This window comes from Notamacropus eugenii, chromosome 4 (genome assembly GCF_028372415.1).
Source record: "Notamacropus eugenii isolate mMacEug1 chromosome 4, mMacEug1.pri_v2, whole genome shotgun sequence".
In the NCBI taxonomy this organism is placed as follows: Eukaryota; Metazoa; Chordata; class Mammalia; order Diprotodontia; family Macropodidae; genus Notamacropus; species Notamacropus eugenii.
The window spans coordinates 271,864,739-271,882,575 of record NC_092875.1 but is presented as its reverse complement, the minus strand read 5'-3'; the positions used below and the strand labels follow the sequence as shown (position 1 = coordinate 271,882,575).

Here is a 17,837-nt window from a genome sequence, read left to right as displayed (position 1 = left end):
ATGACATAGTGGATAGAGAACTTGGAAGCCCTGAGTTCAAGTCCCAGCTCTTATAATCTATGAACTAGCTGTGTGACCCTGGGCAGGTCCCTTGTCTTCTCAGTGCTCCAAGGAACTCTAAAGCTCTAAGTTGCAGAGAAAATATCAATTTGCCTTAATAGAGGAAGTTCTTCAGCAGGAATTGCTTTCTGGTTGTTTAGTTGTTCAGTCATTTCCAACTCTTTTTGACCCTGTGGACCATATATAGCACTTCAGGCTCTATTGTCTCTCAAATTTTGTTCAGTTTCATGTTCATTGTTTCCATGACAATACTCTCCATCTCATTCTCTGCCATCCTTTTCTCCTTTTGCCTTCAGTCTTTCCCAACATCAGGGTCTTTTCCAGTGAGTCCTGTCTTCTCATTATGTGCCAAAATATTTGAGCTTCAGCTTCAGTTTTTGACTTTCCAGTGAATAGCTTGAATTAATATAAGTATTGACTATGATTTGATCTCCTTGCTGTCGAAGGGACTCTCATAAGTCTTCTCTAGCACCACAATTCAAAAGCGTCAATTCTGTGGCTCTCAACTTTCCTTATAGTCCAACCCTCACAGCCATATATTGCTACTGGAAAAACCATAGCTTTGATTATATGGACTTATAAGGCAAGATGGTGATGTCTCTGCTTTTTAGTTTGCTGTCCAGGTTTGCCATAGCTTTCCTTCCAAGGAGCAAACGTCTTTTAATTTCATGGCTGCAGTTGCTATCTGTATCTGCGTGGTGATCTTGAGCCCAAGAATATAAAATTTAACCCTGCTTCTATTTCTTCTCCCTCTGTTTGCCAGAAAGTTATGGGACTGGTTACCAAAATTTTAGTTTTTTAGATGTTAAGCTTCAAGCTGGCTTTTACAGCCTCATCTTTTTAACCTTATCCAGAAGCTTCTTCATTCCTCTTTACTTTCTGCTATCAGAGTGGTATCAGCTGTATACCTGAGATTGTTGATAATTCTCCCTACACTATGGATAGAATTACAAGGCTAGATAAAAAGAATGTGTAGGGAGTGTTCTACCAGAAGAATTAGTGGATAGTTTTGTTTTGAGTAGTTCTCTATTTTTAATTTTTCAGTTTTTTAATAAAAGTTGCCAAATTTCATGCTTTAGACTCATACTTAAGCAGTGTCAAAATAACTTCAGAAATAGTTGAGGATAGGTAAATTCAATGTCATGGAAATTGCTTTAATTACAAGTTATTACATAGATTGAATGCTTGTAAGAAATAGTGTTGGAAGTTTGTTAGGTGTTATTCTGTATGAGTGTATTTAAAGAGGAAGTGGTTGACCACTTGCTAATAATTAACAAGTTAAGCTTGGAAGGTATGAGGTTGACAAGGTTTAAAAGTAAGATTTTCCTGGGATCACACAACTGTGACCTAGGAGAAGAATAAACAGACCTAGGAACTGGTATTTCCTCCGGTGACTTGGGGAAAGAGGAAGCTACTCAACCTAGAACTACGGCCACTAAGCACTTTTGCAGTTTCTTTATGTTTCTGTTCTTCCTGTGGTAGACTCTAATTTATTTTTCAAATTCAAGTGAGTTATATTTCTGGGAAATGGCAATAGAATTGAAAGAGACTTAATAAATTATCTATAAGGGAAAAATATGAAAGAGCTTGAGGAATACTTCTACATGTTCTGACTTACCAAAGAGGAAGCATTCTTTGACGGAATGGAAGAAAAAATTCACAAGAGACCAGAAATGAAAAATTTCTGAGGGAATAGAAATACTTCCTTGTGAAGAGGTAGTCACCCCAAAATAAGGAGAAAACCTTAGACCAGTGGGGCTAGATAGGATATATCCTTTTATCTTTCTGTATTCATGCTTCATTACAATTAAAATAAGAATCCTCCCATGGCTACATACTACCAAAGAAAATTTGCAGTCATTAGAAGTTGGAAGGAATCATCTTTGTGGTTGATGATTCTTTTACTGAAGGGGACAGATTTTACGTAGACTTGATGTGCAAACCAGATTTGCTGTCTGTGCAATACGCATCCAAGAGGTAATTGCTTCCTGTCAGGATCACCATCTTATTTTTATTCATATAGAATGAATTAAGTCAGAAGAAGGTATCTCTAGGAACTTGGAAGTTGTAGGTAGCAAACTGCTGCAGAAGTAGTGGTTTCATCTTTTCCAGTTGGAGGTTATGACTTTGGTCATAACCGGTAGATGGTAGTAGAACGTTTTGTTCCACAATGACAGGCACTTCCAAACAAAATCTGCCACAAGTCAATTTCTCCCTCCTCCCCACAATTAGTTTATCAGTTTTTAACAGAAGCAAATAAAGTGTTACTCTGTGGTACTAATATCATTTCATTTGCATAGAGACCTTTCTTTTTTGGTTCTCAATATTGGTTTTTTGTTTGGTAGTTGTCCAAGTCTCAGTTCTTTTAATTATGTATTCTCTACTGTTTATAATTTCTTACAAGTCTTCTCATGTTTCTCTGAATTCTTTGTATTAATAATTTCTTACGGTATATTAGTATTTTATTATGTTTATATGTCATAATTTGTTTAGTCACTCTCCAGTCATTTGTACACGTATTTTGTTTCCTACTTTTTGTTATAACAAATAATACTAATTTTTATATGTATAGGTTTTTTCTTGTCATTAGCTTCCATGGGTTCCAGAAGTGGAATTTGTTGGTAAAAGAACAGTGTAGTAACTTTACTTGCATACTTCTAAATTGATTTTCAGAGCTATTGAACCAATTCACAGTTTCATCAGAAGCGGATTAACATGCTTATCTTATAGTGAGTTTGCCCAGCCTTTGTAGCAAATGTCTTTTCTAGCCTGATGCTTTTGAGGTGAATTTCTTAATTCTTAATTATCATCTGATTGATAGTGGTTTTGAACCTTTTCCAAGTGGTTATTAAGAGTTTGAATTAAAATTGCTTATATCCTTTGACCACTTGCCTGATGGGAAATGGCTTTCATTTATATGTGTGTGTGTATGTGTGCGTGCATGTGCACATGTCCACCAGTTTTTTGTATATTCAGATGTCAGACATATTGAAATGTTTATTGCAAACTTTTTTGGTTCTCTAATCTCTCTTTTCTTTTGATTTTAGTTTGATTTGTTGTATGGAAACTTTTAAACTTTATACTTAGTGATCTTTTTGACCAAGCAATTAGAGATAGAGGTCTCAAGGTCAGGATAAAATCCCTAGTTCATTTTGACACATGGACTAAAGGGGCTGTGACTGCGTTTGAAAGGCAGTCTCCTTCCCTCATCTTCAAGGAGTGGGGAGAGCTGAAACATCATATGTGAGAGTTGAACAAGGGCCCTTTGAGGAGAACATGAAATCCTGCACCATTGTACTGGGATATTTCTGCTGATCACTATGGTGACACTGAGATAAAGTATGTATACACAGCTAAAAAATTGTAGGGAAACTAATAAAATATTATAGGGAATTGTTGTTGGCCACAGCTACACCTCTGTGTAGTTTCAGCTGCTGTAGAGAATTAGGAGAGAATCATGCTATATTTTATTATGTTATTAGGATTGATAATCAAAGCTTAGTGTAAGACAGAGAGAATGAGGCAAATGCTGTACCTTTTGAAGTAGGCCAATAAAAGACCCCAGTGAATTCTCTCATCCCCTGCTGATATTATCTTCTCTCTTCTCTGTAATTTTGACTCTAGGGAGAGATGATGAATCTCTCTTACCAGTTCTTATTGGTTAGTTGTGTGTTTTCTACTTGGTTGAAAGAAACCAGTTTTCTGTAGGATTGCTTTGTTATTAGTATACTCATTTGGTTGTATATATGTCCTTTGCAGGGGTTAAATGCTCCTGAGACTAGATGGAACAAATGGGAAGTCAGGAGAGAGAGAGACAAGTATAGGGTAAAGAGCTGACTATATGGAAATGAGAGAGACAATATGTACATATATAAAGATAATCTTTTTGGAAAGGAAAGGGGAAAGTAGATATTAGCAGCTTGGAAGACTTCACATTAGAAGATGGTACTTGCTGACCCTTGAAAGAGAGTTTTAAGACACAGAGAGAATTCCTAAAATTAATGTTAAATACTATTTTTTAGGTTTGATATTATTGGACTCTCTCCTGACTCACAAGAGGATGAGCATGGAATAAAACAAGCTGCAGAAAATAGTAAGTTCATAAATATATCATATTATTTAAAATGTAAACTTATTAAATGTGCTGGGCTCTGGGAATACAAATATAAAATTGAAATAATCCTGTTCTTACGGAACTCACATTCTATTAGAAAGATACAATATGTTTACAGAAAAATAAATGCATAAATAAATACAAATGTTTATAGAAAAAAAAAAAGGTGACTTGATTTTGGGGAGAACAGGCCCTGGTGGCAGGGAAGCACCAAGCAGGAGGTTCAAGTCAAATCAACTTAAAAGGTATTTATGAAAGATTGTGCCCAAAGCACTGTGACAAATTTTTATCTGTCTCTAACAGTTGAATAAATCAGCAAAGCCCTCTAGAACAAAGTTTCTTACCTTTTTTTGTGTCATGGAATCCTGAGCCCATTTGACTGTCTGCTAAAGCCTGTGGACTACTCAGAATAATGGTTTTAAATGAATAAAATAAAATGCAAAGGATTGTAAAGGGTGTATAGTTATAAAAATATTTTTTAAAAAAAGTTTACAAGGCTCCAGGTTAAGATTCCTTTAGAAAGGCGTAATGCTGGATTTTGAGATGTCTTAAATTCAGTAGCTGAGTTTTCAGTAACAAAAATTATATGAGGTAATTGAACCTCATATAATTGATGCGTGCTTTATCTTTAAATTTACCTTTATATTTCCAACAATACGTTTACTCTTGGAGATTATGTAGTAGCGCATGCTTTTATTGAGGGCAAATGATTGTCAGGTTAAATAGAGGAGAAACATGCAAAAAAGAAATAAAAACTTTTAAAAGATAAAACAGGGGCAACCTTCTGAGATTTTTAGAACTGGCCTAATAAAACCCTTTGAATCAGTGAAATCTTGAGGATATTGGATATTTTGGCATGTTAACTTGCAACACTATTTTAAAAAATTAATCAGAAACTTGAAGCCAAAAACCTAAGTTGGAAATATTCCTCTAAAAAAATAATAGCATATAATATCATTAAATTATTGAATGAGATTACATGGCAAAAATTATTCATTTCAAAGTATTGATATATTTGCCTGGCCTTTTGGGGACATAAGGAGTTGATCATAAGATTTTAACAGGCTGACCCTGTGAAATCAAAAGGAAAATTTATTTCTCTGAGTGTAAGGTGATTTAAAATTTTCATTTTGCACTTGATATTTATTGCATTGAAAATCCATAAGATAAGCTTTGGTAAGATATTTTCGCAGATGTGAGTGTTTTTAGTAAGATCTTCAAAATTAATTGAAATAATAGTACTTGAGAAAGTAGAAAGGTCCAACAGATACTAGAGATGGATTCACATAGTATAATGAATAAAGGGGATGCCCTTAGATTCATGAAGACTTTGAATTCCAAAAGTGCCTCATGCCCCTGGGCTGTTTGACCTTGGGTAAGTCATTTAACCTCTCATTGCTTCCAGTTAATTCTCTGAGAGTAGAAGTTATAAAGCAATTGCTGATATGGTGGAAGTAATTTTATACACTGATAAAAACACAGGTGTGCACCTCCCTTTCTCCCTTCAGATTTTCCCATATTTAATGCTGAAGTACAGAGACTAGAATTCTTTACTGAATCTTTACTAGACTACGTGTTAAGCTCATTTTGAATTTTGGCTGTGGCAGTCGTCTTGAATCTTTTCACTTAAGTGGTAGGATTGTCTTCCCTATCAGTAGGTGTTTCCCTGCCACCAAAGCCTGCTCTCCCCAAAGTCAGTCACTTTTTGCTGCCCCTATGGTAGAGTGCTACTTGACCCTAATTATTGTGCTTGTGATTCTTGCTATTATATTACATATAAGAGTTAAAATAAGTATCAAAAAATGAAGAAACTGTAATTAGGGTGCATAGCATAGACACAGACCTTGAGGCCACATATGGCACTCTAGGTCCTCAAGTGGGGCCCTTTGACTGAATCTAAACTTCACAGAACAAATCCTTTTATTAAGGCTCCTTGAGGGAAGGGACTATTTAAAAAAAAAACAAAACTTTACCTTGACAAAGACCTGAAGTTTGCTTGTAAAAGTGTGAATCAGAAGGGCCATTATTACTTAAATATCAATCCCATTGGAACAGATTCAGTTTTTGGAACACATATTACAGCAGAACTGATTGCATACATTTTTCTTCTTAATCTTTCTTCCTTCACCAGCCCCTCACTTCTCCACTCCTAACCCCTCATTGTCAGGTTTCTTCTTCCTTTCTTCCCACCTTCTGACCAGTGGGAGTTATGTACCATTGTGTCTAAAAGGCAGTTGGTGATGGTTCCAGTGATGACCATAAAGTTCAGAGGAATTAATTGAAAAGGTGCTGGAAAGGTTGGGGTTTAGGGAGATTAAATAAAGAGGATCATAAGACATCCCTTCTATCCTCTTTTCATCAAAAATACTCCAAGAATTGAATCAGAGATGCATTATCTGATGAAAGTATATTCCAGGTTTAGAAAGGGAGACCACAAATTGTGAGGAAAGGTGCTGTTGGATCTTTTGACTGATGGTGCTATTCCAGAGTAACCCTCACAGGAAGAGATGACTAGTGTTGAAAACAAACAAAAACTTAACAGAAATGAAAAAGACCATATTTGATTTTTATGCAAAACATTTTATCACTACAGGAAGAATTATTGCTTTCTTAGTATGTTTAATAAAATAAATATCAGCATGCCATAAATCATAAGAGGTAACTAGCACCTGAGAAGTTATCAACGTGAAAATGAGTGAAAATATTCGCTGAAATTTTAGTTGAGTTTCAGAGAAGGGTAATGGGAACCAGTGTGTATCAGCCTTAAAGAACTAAGAAAATTTTGTTCGTTTTTATATAACTTTAAAATATCAATAATTTTATAATTAGGGATCCTAAGTAAAGCTTATTAGTCTGTTTTTGTTTTGTTTTTTGCTCTGGTTGAAAAAGAAATCACCCTGTAGTCAATTTCTATTAATTAGTCTTTCTAAACAATTAGGGTGGTATTTGTACGACAAATACATACCAGAGCTTACCTTTGGAAAACGTGTTATCTTCAACAATCCAGCTTATCTCCGTAACCTAAAAAGATCTTAGAGTAGGACTTTAGTAGTAGTATGAGATGTTCCTCTATTTTCAATTATATAATACTTGGTGGTTGGGCACAATTTAGATTTTGCCTTTAAAATGTTTATTTTAAAAAATGAAATAATTATTAACACTCAGTATATGTAGTGGACTCTGAAGGCAATACTAAAATGTGCATTTTTGAGGGTATACCCCTATTTACACTTTGCCAAAACTTGTTTATTAGCCTTTAATTATATTAGAAGTAAATTAGGAGATTTTGCTGATGAACTCTTACTTTTACTTACAGTTAAGACTTTAATAGAACAGGAAGTGAAGAATGGAATTCCATCTCATAGGATTGTTTTGGGAGGATTTTCTCAGGTAAGATACAAATTGGGCAGGGCCTTTACCTTCACATGAGAACCTGTGGTTCTAACTCTTGCTGAATCCATTTCTTAATCCTTATCAGGGAATGTTATAGTATCTTAGTTGACAGGTTTCATTTTAGTACTCAGTTGGACTTTGAATAAACTGGGAAGAATTAATTTTCTATTTAAGTTTTATTGATATTGCTATCCTTTGTGTGTTTTTGTTTTTTTTTTTACTCTATAGTCTTTTCCTTATATAAAAATTTAAAGGCTTTGAAGTTAATGTGCTAGGAATAAAAGGGATAAAATTCTAGTTAGAGGGTGTTCTGAGATAGGTCATCTTTGTAGTCTTTTCTTAGTTGGCTCCTAGTTGTCTTTTTTAGGCAATATGGAAGGGATAACTAAGTCTTACTTAATTTTTTTAAAAATGCTGCATAAACTGTTTTTTATCTCTTTGTCACTTCTTAACACCTGTTCCCTCTTTCCATAGAAAAGAAAAATAGTTAAAACCAAACAATGTTGCTGTCTGACAACATAATTATCAGTACATATTGTTGACTTTAAAAAAAAATTCTCACTAATATCTTTTCTTTTATATAACTTACATTAATCGCTATGTTCTTCTCCTAGAGAGCCAACCTTCCTTGTGAAGATTAAAATAAGAGAAAGCCAAAACAAAGTTCAGGAAAACTAATGTGTTACATGATATTAACTAATATTATATGCAGTGTTCCATTTTCATGGTCCATGTAGCAGCAGGCACCCTGACACATCCAGGATGGCCTGCTAGCACAGATTCCTTGATCTACTTTTCTAAAAGGAAAGCAACTTTGAGGAGTCAACAATCTACTTTAATTACATGTACCAACAGAGAAAATACAAGCAGAAAAATAAAGACCGACAAGGTTTTTTGTCTGACCATAAGCAATCATACAATCACAGATCAATAGACAGATGCAACTGTTTGACCGTTACATAGTTACCAGAGAGAGAAGCACCAACATCTGAGTTTTCAAGCAGGGGACTCCTTAGAGCTACCCAGAGTCTCATCTGGCACAAAAACCTTCTTCCAAAGAGTAATAAGCCCCAAAGGAAAACCTTACTTCAGAGTGTGTGTATATATATATATATATATATATATATATATATATATATATATATATATGTATATATACTTTTCTGAGCCAGAGGGCATCACGATGCATGTGACCCAATTAGAAATTAACCAGAGAGGTGGGCCTTCGTACAAAGCAAGCCTCCCCTAATCAAGCTTCCCTTAATGGACTCCACCTGAGTCCTATTAATGGGCAGGAAGATTCTTAACTCTCGTTAACATTACAGGCCACCACCTCTACATATAACTTTCTTTTGGGAGGACTGGTCATAATTTTACAGCATTCATTTTTGATTATTTTGTTTTTTCCATTTATGTTGTTAGTATTGTACATATTATTTTCCTAGTTTTTCTTATTTCACTTTGCATCAATTCATGTTAAGCTTTTCTTTATTCCTCCTTATTCATTGTCAAGTCAGAAAACATTTATTAAATAGTTACCATGTGCCAGGCACTGTTCTAAGTGCTGGGGATACAAATATAAGCAGAAAGAATGACAGTCCTTATCCTCAAGGAATTTACATTCTGATGAGGAAAAGACAATAGATGAAAATGAGCTGACATGCAAGGTGGGCTGAAAAGATACCCCTGATGTCCTGAGAGTGAAAGTTATTTGGTCCAGGACTCTTCCTTAAAATAGAGACTCCTGGAGGAACCCACCAGTAATAGATAGTTGCCACAGAGGTGCAGTAAGAAGGCACAAATAGTGAAGCATGGCTGGTTAGGGTGCTTTCTAATGTGAAAGTTTTGATAGGAACTCAACAATGAGAGAAGGGCATTGTAGGGGTAGAGGGAGAAGATAGCAGAAGCTCTTGTAGGAGATATGGAAAGGAGGATAGTGCAAAGTCTGAAAAGTGAAGGATGACTGATTGGGGTTTAACCTCAAAATGGAGGCTTTTGAAGGAACTCACAAGTGGGATCATTTTCTTTTTGTAATTCCAAGTTGGTTTCCATAATGGTTGGTCCAGTTTATGGCTCAGCTAACGGTATGCCTGTTTTAGGACAATAACTCCCAGCATTGAACAGTCCAGTCTTTTGTCATCTTTTTTCCGCCTTTTAGATTTTTTTGTAAATAGTATTTTCTTTTTTTCAATTATATGTAAAGATAGTTTTCAACATTCATTTTTTATAAGAATTTGAGTTCCAAATTTTCTTCCCTCCCCTCATCTCTCCCTAAGATGGCAAGCAATCTGATATAGGTTATATGCAGTCTTGTTAAACATTTTTCCACAGTGCCACTTCTTTGAAAGAAGAAACAGATTTTTTCATCTTTTCTAATTTGCTAGCTGTGATATGAAACCTCAGAGTAGTTTTGATTTGTATTTCTTTTATTAGTGATTTAGAATATTCTTTTGTGTTTATTAATACTTTCAGATTCTTTTGAAAACTATTCATATCTTTTAATTTTCTATTGGAGATTTGCTTTTGATCTTACATTTGTTTTTAGTCATCTTTATAGTTTAGGTATTAGATTCTTATTGAAGATTTGATATAAAGATATTTCTCTCAGTTGACAGTGCTTCCTTTTTCTAGTTGCTTTGGTATTGCCTCACTTTTTTGTTTTATGATCCTGGGTAATATATGCATGCATCACACGTTATATAGGTACTATTTTGCTCAAAGGCAGCTTAGTGGCCCAGTGGCTAGAGTGCCAGACCTGGAGAACAGGACAACTTAACTTTCTGAGTTCAAATCTGGCCTCAGACACTTAAGTAGCTGTGTGACCCTGAGTAAATCACTTAACCCTGTTCGCCTCTGTTCCTTATCCATAAAATGAGCTGGAGAAGGAAATGGCACACCATGCCAATATCTTTGCCAAGAATACCCAAATGGGGTGATGAACAGTCGGACGTGACTGAAAAAAAAACAGCAGAGAATACAGGGCATCTTCCTGTCAGTATGTTCTGAGATTTCATTAACCTTTTTGCCTCCATTTCACAATGCTGAGTTATCCTTCCTGTCTTGTACTTTCTGCAAATTGGATCAGCATACATTCCATGCCTTTATTGAAGTTATGCTAAAAACGTTGAACTGCACAAGGCCAGACACAAATTCCTGTGGCCCTCTATTGGAATTGACATCAGACTGTTATTAATACTCTTTCAGTGTGTCCATTCAGCTAGTTTGATATCACCTAATTGTACTATTTGTCTAGCCTATACCTCTCCATTTTGTCCACAAAAATAACATGAGAGATTTTGTGAAAAGTTTTGCTAAAACATAGGTAAGCTATATTCTCCTGATATACCAGAAAGGAAATGGGATTAAGCTAGCAAGACCTTTTTTGATGATACAGTTTGAATTCTCCGTGAATGACTATTTCCTTTTCTACATGTTCCTAAACTATCCTTCTGATGGTCTAGAAATTAACCAGGAATAAAAGTCAAATTCACTGTATTATAGGGTGTAATTTGTATTCTCTTTTTTTGAGAAAATTTGAGTAATGTTTACTGTTCATTCTTGTAGTTACTTCTGTATTCTCCACAGTATTTCAAAGATCACAGTGGCTCAGCAGTCACATTTATCAATAGTTTGAGTACACGGCAATATAAGTCATTTTGGTTCTTACTCTTTCCTCACTTTTCTTGTTTATCAGCTCCCTATTAACCATTTTTGTTATGTCCTTTCCAGTCCAAAGATTATTTCTACTTGGCAGTGAAAACAAAAGGAGTCAAAAAAAGTCTAGGTCACTTTCCTGTTAATGAACTACAGCTTGTCAGTGTCTCAAAATAGAAATAGTTCCCAGATCCTAACCCAGTATTATAGGTGTGATCTGACTATGACATTCCGCTGTAAAACTTTAATCTTGCTCATTCTAGATTTCATCATTTTCCAGGATTTCATCATTTTTCATTCTGTTAAAATGGTTTAAAAATTACATTAGCTTTTTTGGGTGACTGAGTGAAGAAAGTTAGTGATTAGTGCTTTTAAAAATGATAGTTTCTTTTTACAGAATTTTTAAAAAAAAAAATAACTTAGATTTAAAATTTCATTGTGTTTGTATCAGAAATCAACTTCTAATTTCCAAGAGATTAGTTAAATTTAGTGTGAACATATATGTGTATATATGTATGTATGCATATATGTTGAGACTATAGCAATTTAATGGTAATACTAGTATGAATTGTTGAATATTTGAAAAGAAATATCTTTCTATTTCAGTACATATAATATAACCAAGTACAAGTAGGTAGTAAGTTTGTTAGAATTTATAGACCTTCATTATATAATCCCATGTCATAAATATATAAGAATTAAATATTCGAGCCAGACATTGAAGACAGCCTTGAATGAATCTTTTTATTTCTTGAGTCCTCAGTTTCAAAAATTGAGTATCTTTTAAACTACCTTCCTTATTTCATGAGAAAGATTGTGGAAATTTTCAGATAAGGAAATGATTTTTCACTTTTACCCAATGAGAATCTTATGTACTATTTCTAAGTCCTTAGGTTGGTTCAGAATTAGTAATGTCTGAGTATGTGAGATTTTACTGTATTTGAATTTTTTAATCACAGGTATTTTTCAGGTGAAGAATTTCATTATAATATGAAATATTAATTTATAACTAGTATTTTATTACTTTATGAAAAGAACATTGTATTATTTAGAAATATAGTAGTGTATGCACTGCTATACTTGCTGTTTTGATTACATTGATGAAATCAGTTATTTGGCATTGTATAGGGAGAGACAGTTTATAAAGAGAAAATTCCTTTGAAGCTGATAGCTAGCAGAACTTATGTTCAACTTGCACTAATTTTGATATCTCCTTTTATACAGGGAGGAGCTTTGTCTCTGTATACTGCTCTTACATCACAGCAGAAATTGGCTGGTGTTATAGCCCTCAGCTGTTGGCTTCCACTTCGATCTTCGTTTCCACAGGTAGTATATTTAATAAATGTAACAGACAATGTGAAATTATCACATATGTAATGCTAGTAAGAAGGTCATTAGTATCCTTAAAAATTTTTCTCTGATTTTGCATTTTATTACTAGCATTTAAATGTACATGGTTGTAGAACACCATCCTTGAGTGCTGGGGTTATCTGTAGTATGTCATCTTAACTAGAATAAAAGCACATTCCATGTCCTAAAGAGCTTGTTTTTTTTTTTTTAACTTAAAAATCAAAATTAAAATATATAACCAAGAATAAACAATAGCTATACTTGAAAAGATAAACTCAGAATCATAGAATTTGAGAATTAGAAGGGACTCAAGTTACCATCTAGTCTAGGGACTGGCAAACTATGGCCCATGGACCAAATCGCTCTTCTACTTGTTTTTGTTGCTCAGAGAGCTAAGAATGTTGTTTTACATTTTTTAGTACAATGAAGCTTCACATAAAATAAATTTTTAAATATAAAAAAACTTTTAAAGTGTGAAAACCATTTTTCATTTGCAGCCTATATTAGTGGGGCATAGTTTGCTGACCCCTGATTGAGTCAAACTCCTATGTAAAGGAATTTCTACTATAATATGCCTGCCAAATGCTCATCAAGCCATAGCTTGAAGACAGGTCCTCCAGTGAGAGGAAATTCACCATCTCTCGAGGTAGACCATTTCACCAAGGTCATTGTCTTCCTTCCCTCTAACTTTTATCCATTAGGCATTAGAGAGCTATTGAAGAATTTTGAGGAGATGAACACATTGACCAGATCTCTGCATAAGTAAGATTGATTTGTCAGTGACGTGAAGGATAGAAGTGGTGAGAAATCAGAAGCCGGAGGAGTGATCAGAAAGATAACATGTCCAATGGTGGTCAGGATTATATGGAGAACAAGAGACAACATACTTATGTTGGCTAATTAAAATTCTTAGCGTTTTTTCCTGTAGTCTGAAGCCTTTATCACTTGATTCCTGACAGAAGAATGACTTGTGTCTCTATTTGCTTTGCTTCCAAATTTAGTTGTTGGGATTTAGTTGTTGGTTTTAAAAGCATTTTCTGTAAACATTTTATTTAAGCATTTTTGCATGTTGCTGTCTCTCACTGACTTTCCCCTTCCTAGCTCCCCACTACAGTATTCCCATGTAAAAAATCAGCATAGTCCAACAAATCAGTACTTGGGCTCATTTTTTAAAATGTATGCCTTATTTTTCACATCTGATGCACCAGTTCTCTGCTGAGAGGTGAGTCATCAGTCTTTTAAAGTCATGATTGCTCACTTCATTGATAAATTTTCTGAAGTTTTCTTTTTCCTTTTTAAAAAATATAATTTGTATTAATATTTTGCTTTGACTTCAGTGCTTTTTCATACATCCCTTCCTTTACTCCTCTTAGATTGCTGTCCTTTAAAGCAAAGACTAAAGAAGAAAATGAGAAAAATACTTCAGCAAAACTAGCCAGCTGATCAGAATCATTTGACATCTTTGTGTAAGGAAGGGAAAGAGAGATTTTCTCATTTATCTTATTTGGGGCCAAACTTCATTCGTAATTTTGAGATGTTCAACTCCACTTGTTTTGCTGATGTTTTTTCCACTTACGTTGGTACAGTTATTTATTTTTATATACATACATATATACATACACGTGTATGGTTATACACACAAACTTTTGTATTTTCTGGTTCTTCTTACTTTGTATCAGGTCATAGAATTCTTCCTATCCTTCTCTGTATTCAGCATATTCATTGTTTCTTACATTACAACAATATTCCATTATATTTACATACCACAACTTGTTTAGCCATTTTCCAGCTGCTGAGCATCTACTGTTTCCAGTTCTTTGCCTTTACAAAAAAGTACTGCTATAAATATATTGGTGAATAGGGAACTTTTCTTTTTTTTAAGTTAGCATCCTTCTTTATATATGTGATTAGCAATTGCTTCTTTTAGAGTATTCTTAGAATAATTTGAAGTTGGTTTCTGACCAATTCACAACTCCAACAGTGCTTTAATATGTCTACTTTCCATAGCCCTTCCAGTATTGACTCTTCCTGTCCTTTGTCATCTGTTGTAAATTGCTAGGTATGAGATAAAACCTAAGAGTTGTTTTGATTTGCATTTCTTTTATATTAGTGATTTGAAACATTCTTTTATATAGTTAAAAGTTTATACAACTTTTGAGAACTGTTTATTCCTATCCTTTGATCTGTTAAGGATTTTTTTTAAAGCACCTTTTAAATTTGTTTAGAACGCCTAAAGAGGAGAGCAGCTATTAGGATGGGAATATAAGAAAACAATTTTAAGAACAAATAGCACAGATGTAATCTGTGATCTCTGTGAACATTAGCTGGTTCTTAGACTTTAGACATGATATGTGTATGAAGTAGTTTTATCTATTTTATTTCTTTGGCTTATAGTCCACATGTATTTGTCTTAAAGTTATATGACACAATGCCATATGCATTTGAACATTTGGTGAGTGAAATAACTTTTTTTGTCTTCCAGGGTCCCATCAGTGGTGTTAATAAAGATATTTCTATTCTCCAGTGTCATGGAGACTGTGACCCTTTGGTTCCCCTTATGTTTGGGTCTCTCACTGTTGAAAAGCTAAAAACATTGGTAAATCCATCTAATGTAAGCTTCCGTACCTATGAAGGCATGATGCACAGTTCATGTAGCCAGGTAAATGTTGGCTTTACTGGTTGATGAACCATATTTTTTTTTTTTTCTGAGGTGATCATTTTAAAGAAGACAAGAATAAGTGGCTTCCAGCACTTATTTTCATGTGACTTTTATAGACTTGGGAAGATTTTCAGTGAATTTATGTTAAATCAAAAGTTACCATGACTTTATTCTTCATTAGTGTATTATTCGCTATATTATGAAAAACATACATCCTTAACTAATATCTTATTCAGTTGCCTATGATAGCATAAGCTCTGGAAGTTCTTATTAAGCAGGAATGGGCTTCAGATATGGTAGAAAAATATAAAATGATGTCCAAATAGATGGAAATGAAAGAATTTGAATATAGTTTAGGGTGAACCTTCATTTCTATAGTATGGGACTAAGAAAACTAGAGATTAATTGTGAGCACTTACATAATATGATTTTTTTCATGACTACTGGATATTTCGTGTATACTTCTTAGTTGGAATTATTTTCTGAAATTTACGTACTTGTTTGCTTAATAAACCATTTTATTCTCAACAGGAAATGTTGGATGTCAAGCACTTTGTTGATAAGCTCCTACCTCCAGTTGACTGACATAATGTAAGAGGCCTTCTATAGAAGTACACCAGCATCATTGTAGTCGAGAATAAACCTTTTCACATGCCCAGTCCTGAAACTTTACTTCTACTATTGCAGTGTTACTACCAATTTGCAAATACATGCCAATAATACAAATGAAATAATGTCTCTTGGGAAAATTATGGTCTTTCAAGTTTCTATACATACATTTGTATGATATATGTTATAAAATTGTACAAGTATTATAATAAATGAGGCAGCTGAGTTTTCTCCAAATGTAATTCAGCATACTAAGATAAAACACTGCAGCCTGACTTTTGATTCAATCATTCAAAAAAAGTGTTAGTGTGCTTAATGAAAATTTGTTCAGGTATAAATGAGCAGTTAAAATATAATCACTTTATGCGTGCCGTGACTTAGTATAAGGATTTACTCCAAAATTCCTTAGTCACCATGCATCTCTTCTGTATTTTTATATATGTATTCATATATATGTGTGTGTAATCCATAGTAGGAATGAGGTGGTATTACATTATCCCTGAAAATATGGGATAATGCTTTTAATTGTCAATGTATAGGGAATATCGTGCTGTTCCATCTTAATGGCCCTTATACTTAGGGACCAGGCTCTGTTACCTTTTTTCAAAAATCATTTTTGTTTCAGTTTTCCTCTCTGATCATGAAACTCATTCTTCCTATATTATCCCTCCTAGCAGACCAAATATTTTCTTCATACCATGGCTATCTGGTGTTAATATGTTGCTGTGAATTGATACCCTGAATCAGGCATATGGTACATAAGATACATTTATTCGATAGGAAGAAAAATACGTTGCTTTCAACTTTCAAAATTGCTTATTTCTTAAATTGTATATCAATGCAAGCTAAGATCCATTTAGTTCAATAAAATTTACAGGTTGGTTAATGAGAGAAATTTCAAGATTTTATTTTGCTGTCATCAGCTGGAAAACATATGTCGTTATTCTACATCAAGTAGTTTAAATGCTTCCTGAATTTTGGTCCTAAAGGATTTCCTTTACTTTGTTGATTTGAGACTGTAATAGAGTGGAAATAGCTTATTTTCTTTTGTGAAAGGTAATGTTTTGCCTTGGTAGAGCAAGTTTCTTATATATCTGAGGAGTGTACCTTTAAGAAAACTTAAGTAGAAAAAATTACTAAGAACCTTTTATTCAAACCAACATATTCTGGAACATTTAATCATTAGGTTTCAATTCTGAAAATTCCTTGATGATCTTCAAGTTGATGATAACTCTCAAATTTGTTATGAACATGAGTTAGAAGTTTAATTTCAATTATTTTCCTGTCATGGATATAGGAATGCTTTAGTTTCAGTAGATTAATTTGGATTTGAGGTTCTCTGTTTTATAGATATATTCTAAACCAAGCACTGTGGAAAATTCATTAGCCATCACCAGAATTTGCTTTTTTTTTTTTTTTTGGTCAATTGAGCAATGTGAGATTCTGACTTTTTCAAATGCCTTTTTAGAATTAATTTTTGTGTAAACATAAAAAAATTGATTTTTATATAGACAGTAGTCTCAGATCATTTGGAAAATTATTAAGAGGCAAATTTGTTAATGAACCAATAGGATTGTGTAACTAGTCAGAACCCTATAACTAAGCATTCTGTTTTTAGAATACTTTAAGATATAGCAGAAAAGTATGTGTGGGGTTTTAGAACTGTTAGTAATTGTTCTATTGTATTGTTATGTTATCAATGCATCTTTATTAAATAGGTGCTAATTAACACATAATGGAAATAATTTAGTAATGTACTGTATGGAATGTTAATAATGAAACCATAAGTTTAAGGTATAGGCTTAAAAATTTAAAACAATCATTTACTGAATCACTTTATTTTGAAAAACATAAACTGTTTTAGTTGATATGAAAATCAACGAGATGTTTATTTATGGTAAGAAATCTCTTATATTCCGTTGAAATGTTTTGCTGTAGATGGGAAGATGTACATCTTTTTCACAGTTTCTATCAATGTGAAATAAAGTTTAAAGCTGA

General features: G+C 33.7%; 1 protein-coding gene across 2 annotated transcripts in view; it reads left to right on the top strand.

Moving 5' to 3' along the window:
* Positions 1-17,837, top strand: part of LYPLA1 (lysophospholipase 1) — a 35,124-nt gene extending 17,287 nt beyond the window's left edge. For both annotated transcript variants that reach the window (XM_072604597.1, XM_072604598.1), the window contains exons 5-9: positions 4,083-4,153; positions 7,491-7,564; positions 12,446-12,547; positions 15,054-15,230; positions 15,762-17,837. In XM_072604597.1, the coding sequence (XP_072460698.1) occupies positions 4,083-4,153; positions 7,491-7,564; positions 12,446-12,547; positions 15,054-15,230; positions 15,762-15,815 (478 nt within the window). In that variant the 3' untranslated portion in view covers positions 15,816-17,837. The remainder of the gene's footprint in view (positions 1-4,082; positions 4,154-7,490; positions 7,565-12,445; positions 12,548-15,053; positions 15,231-15,761) is intronic.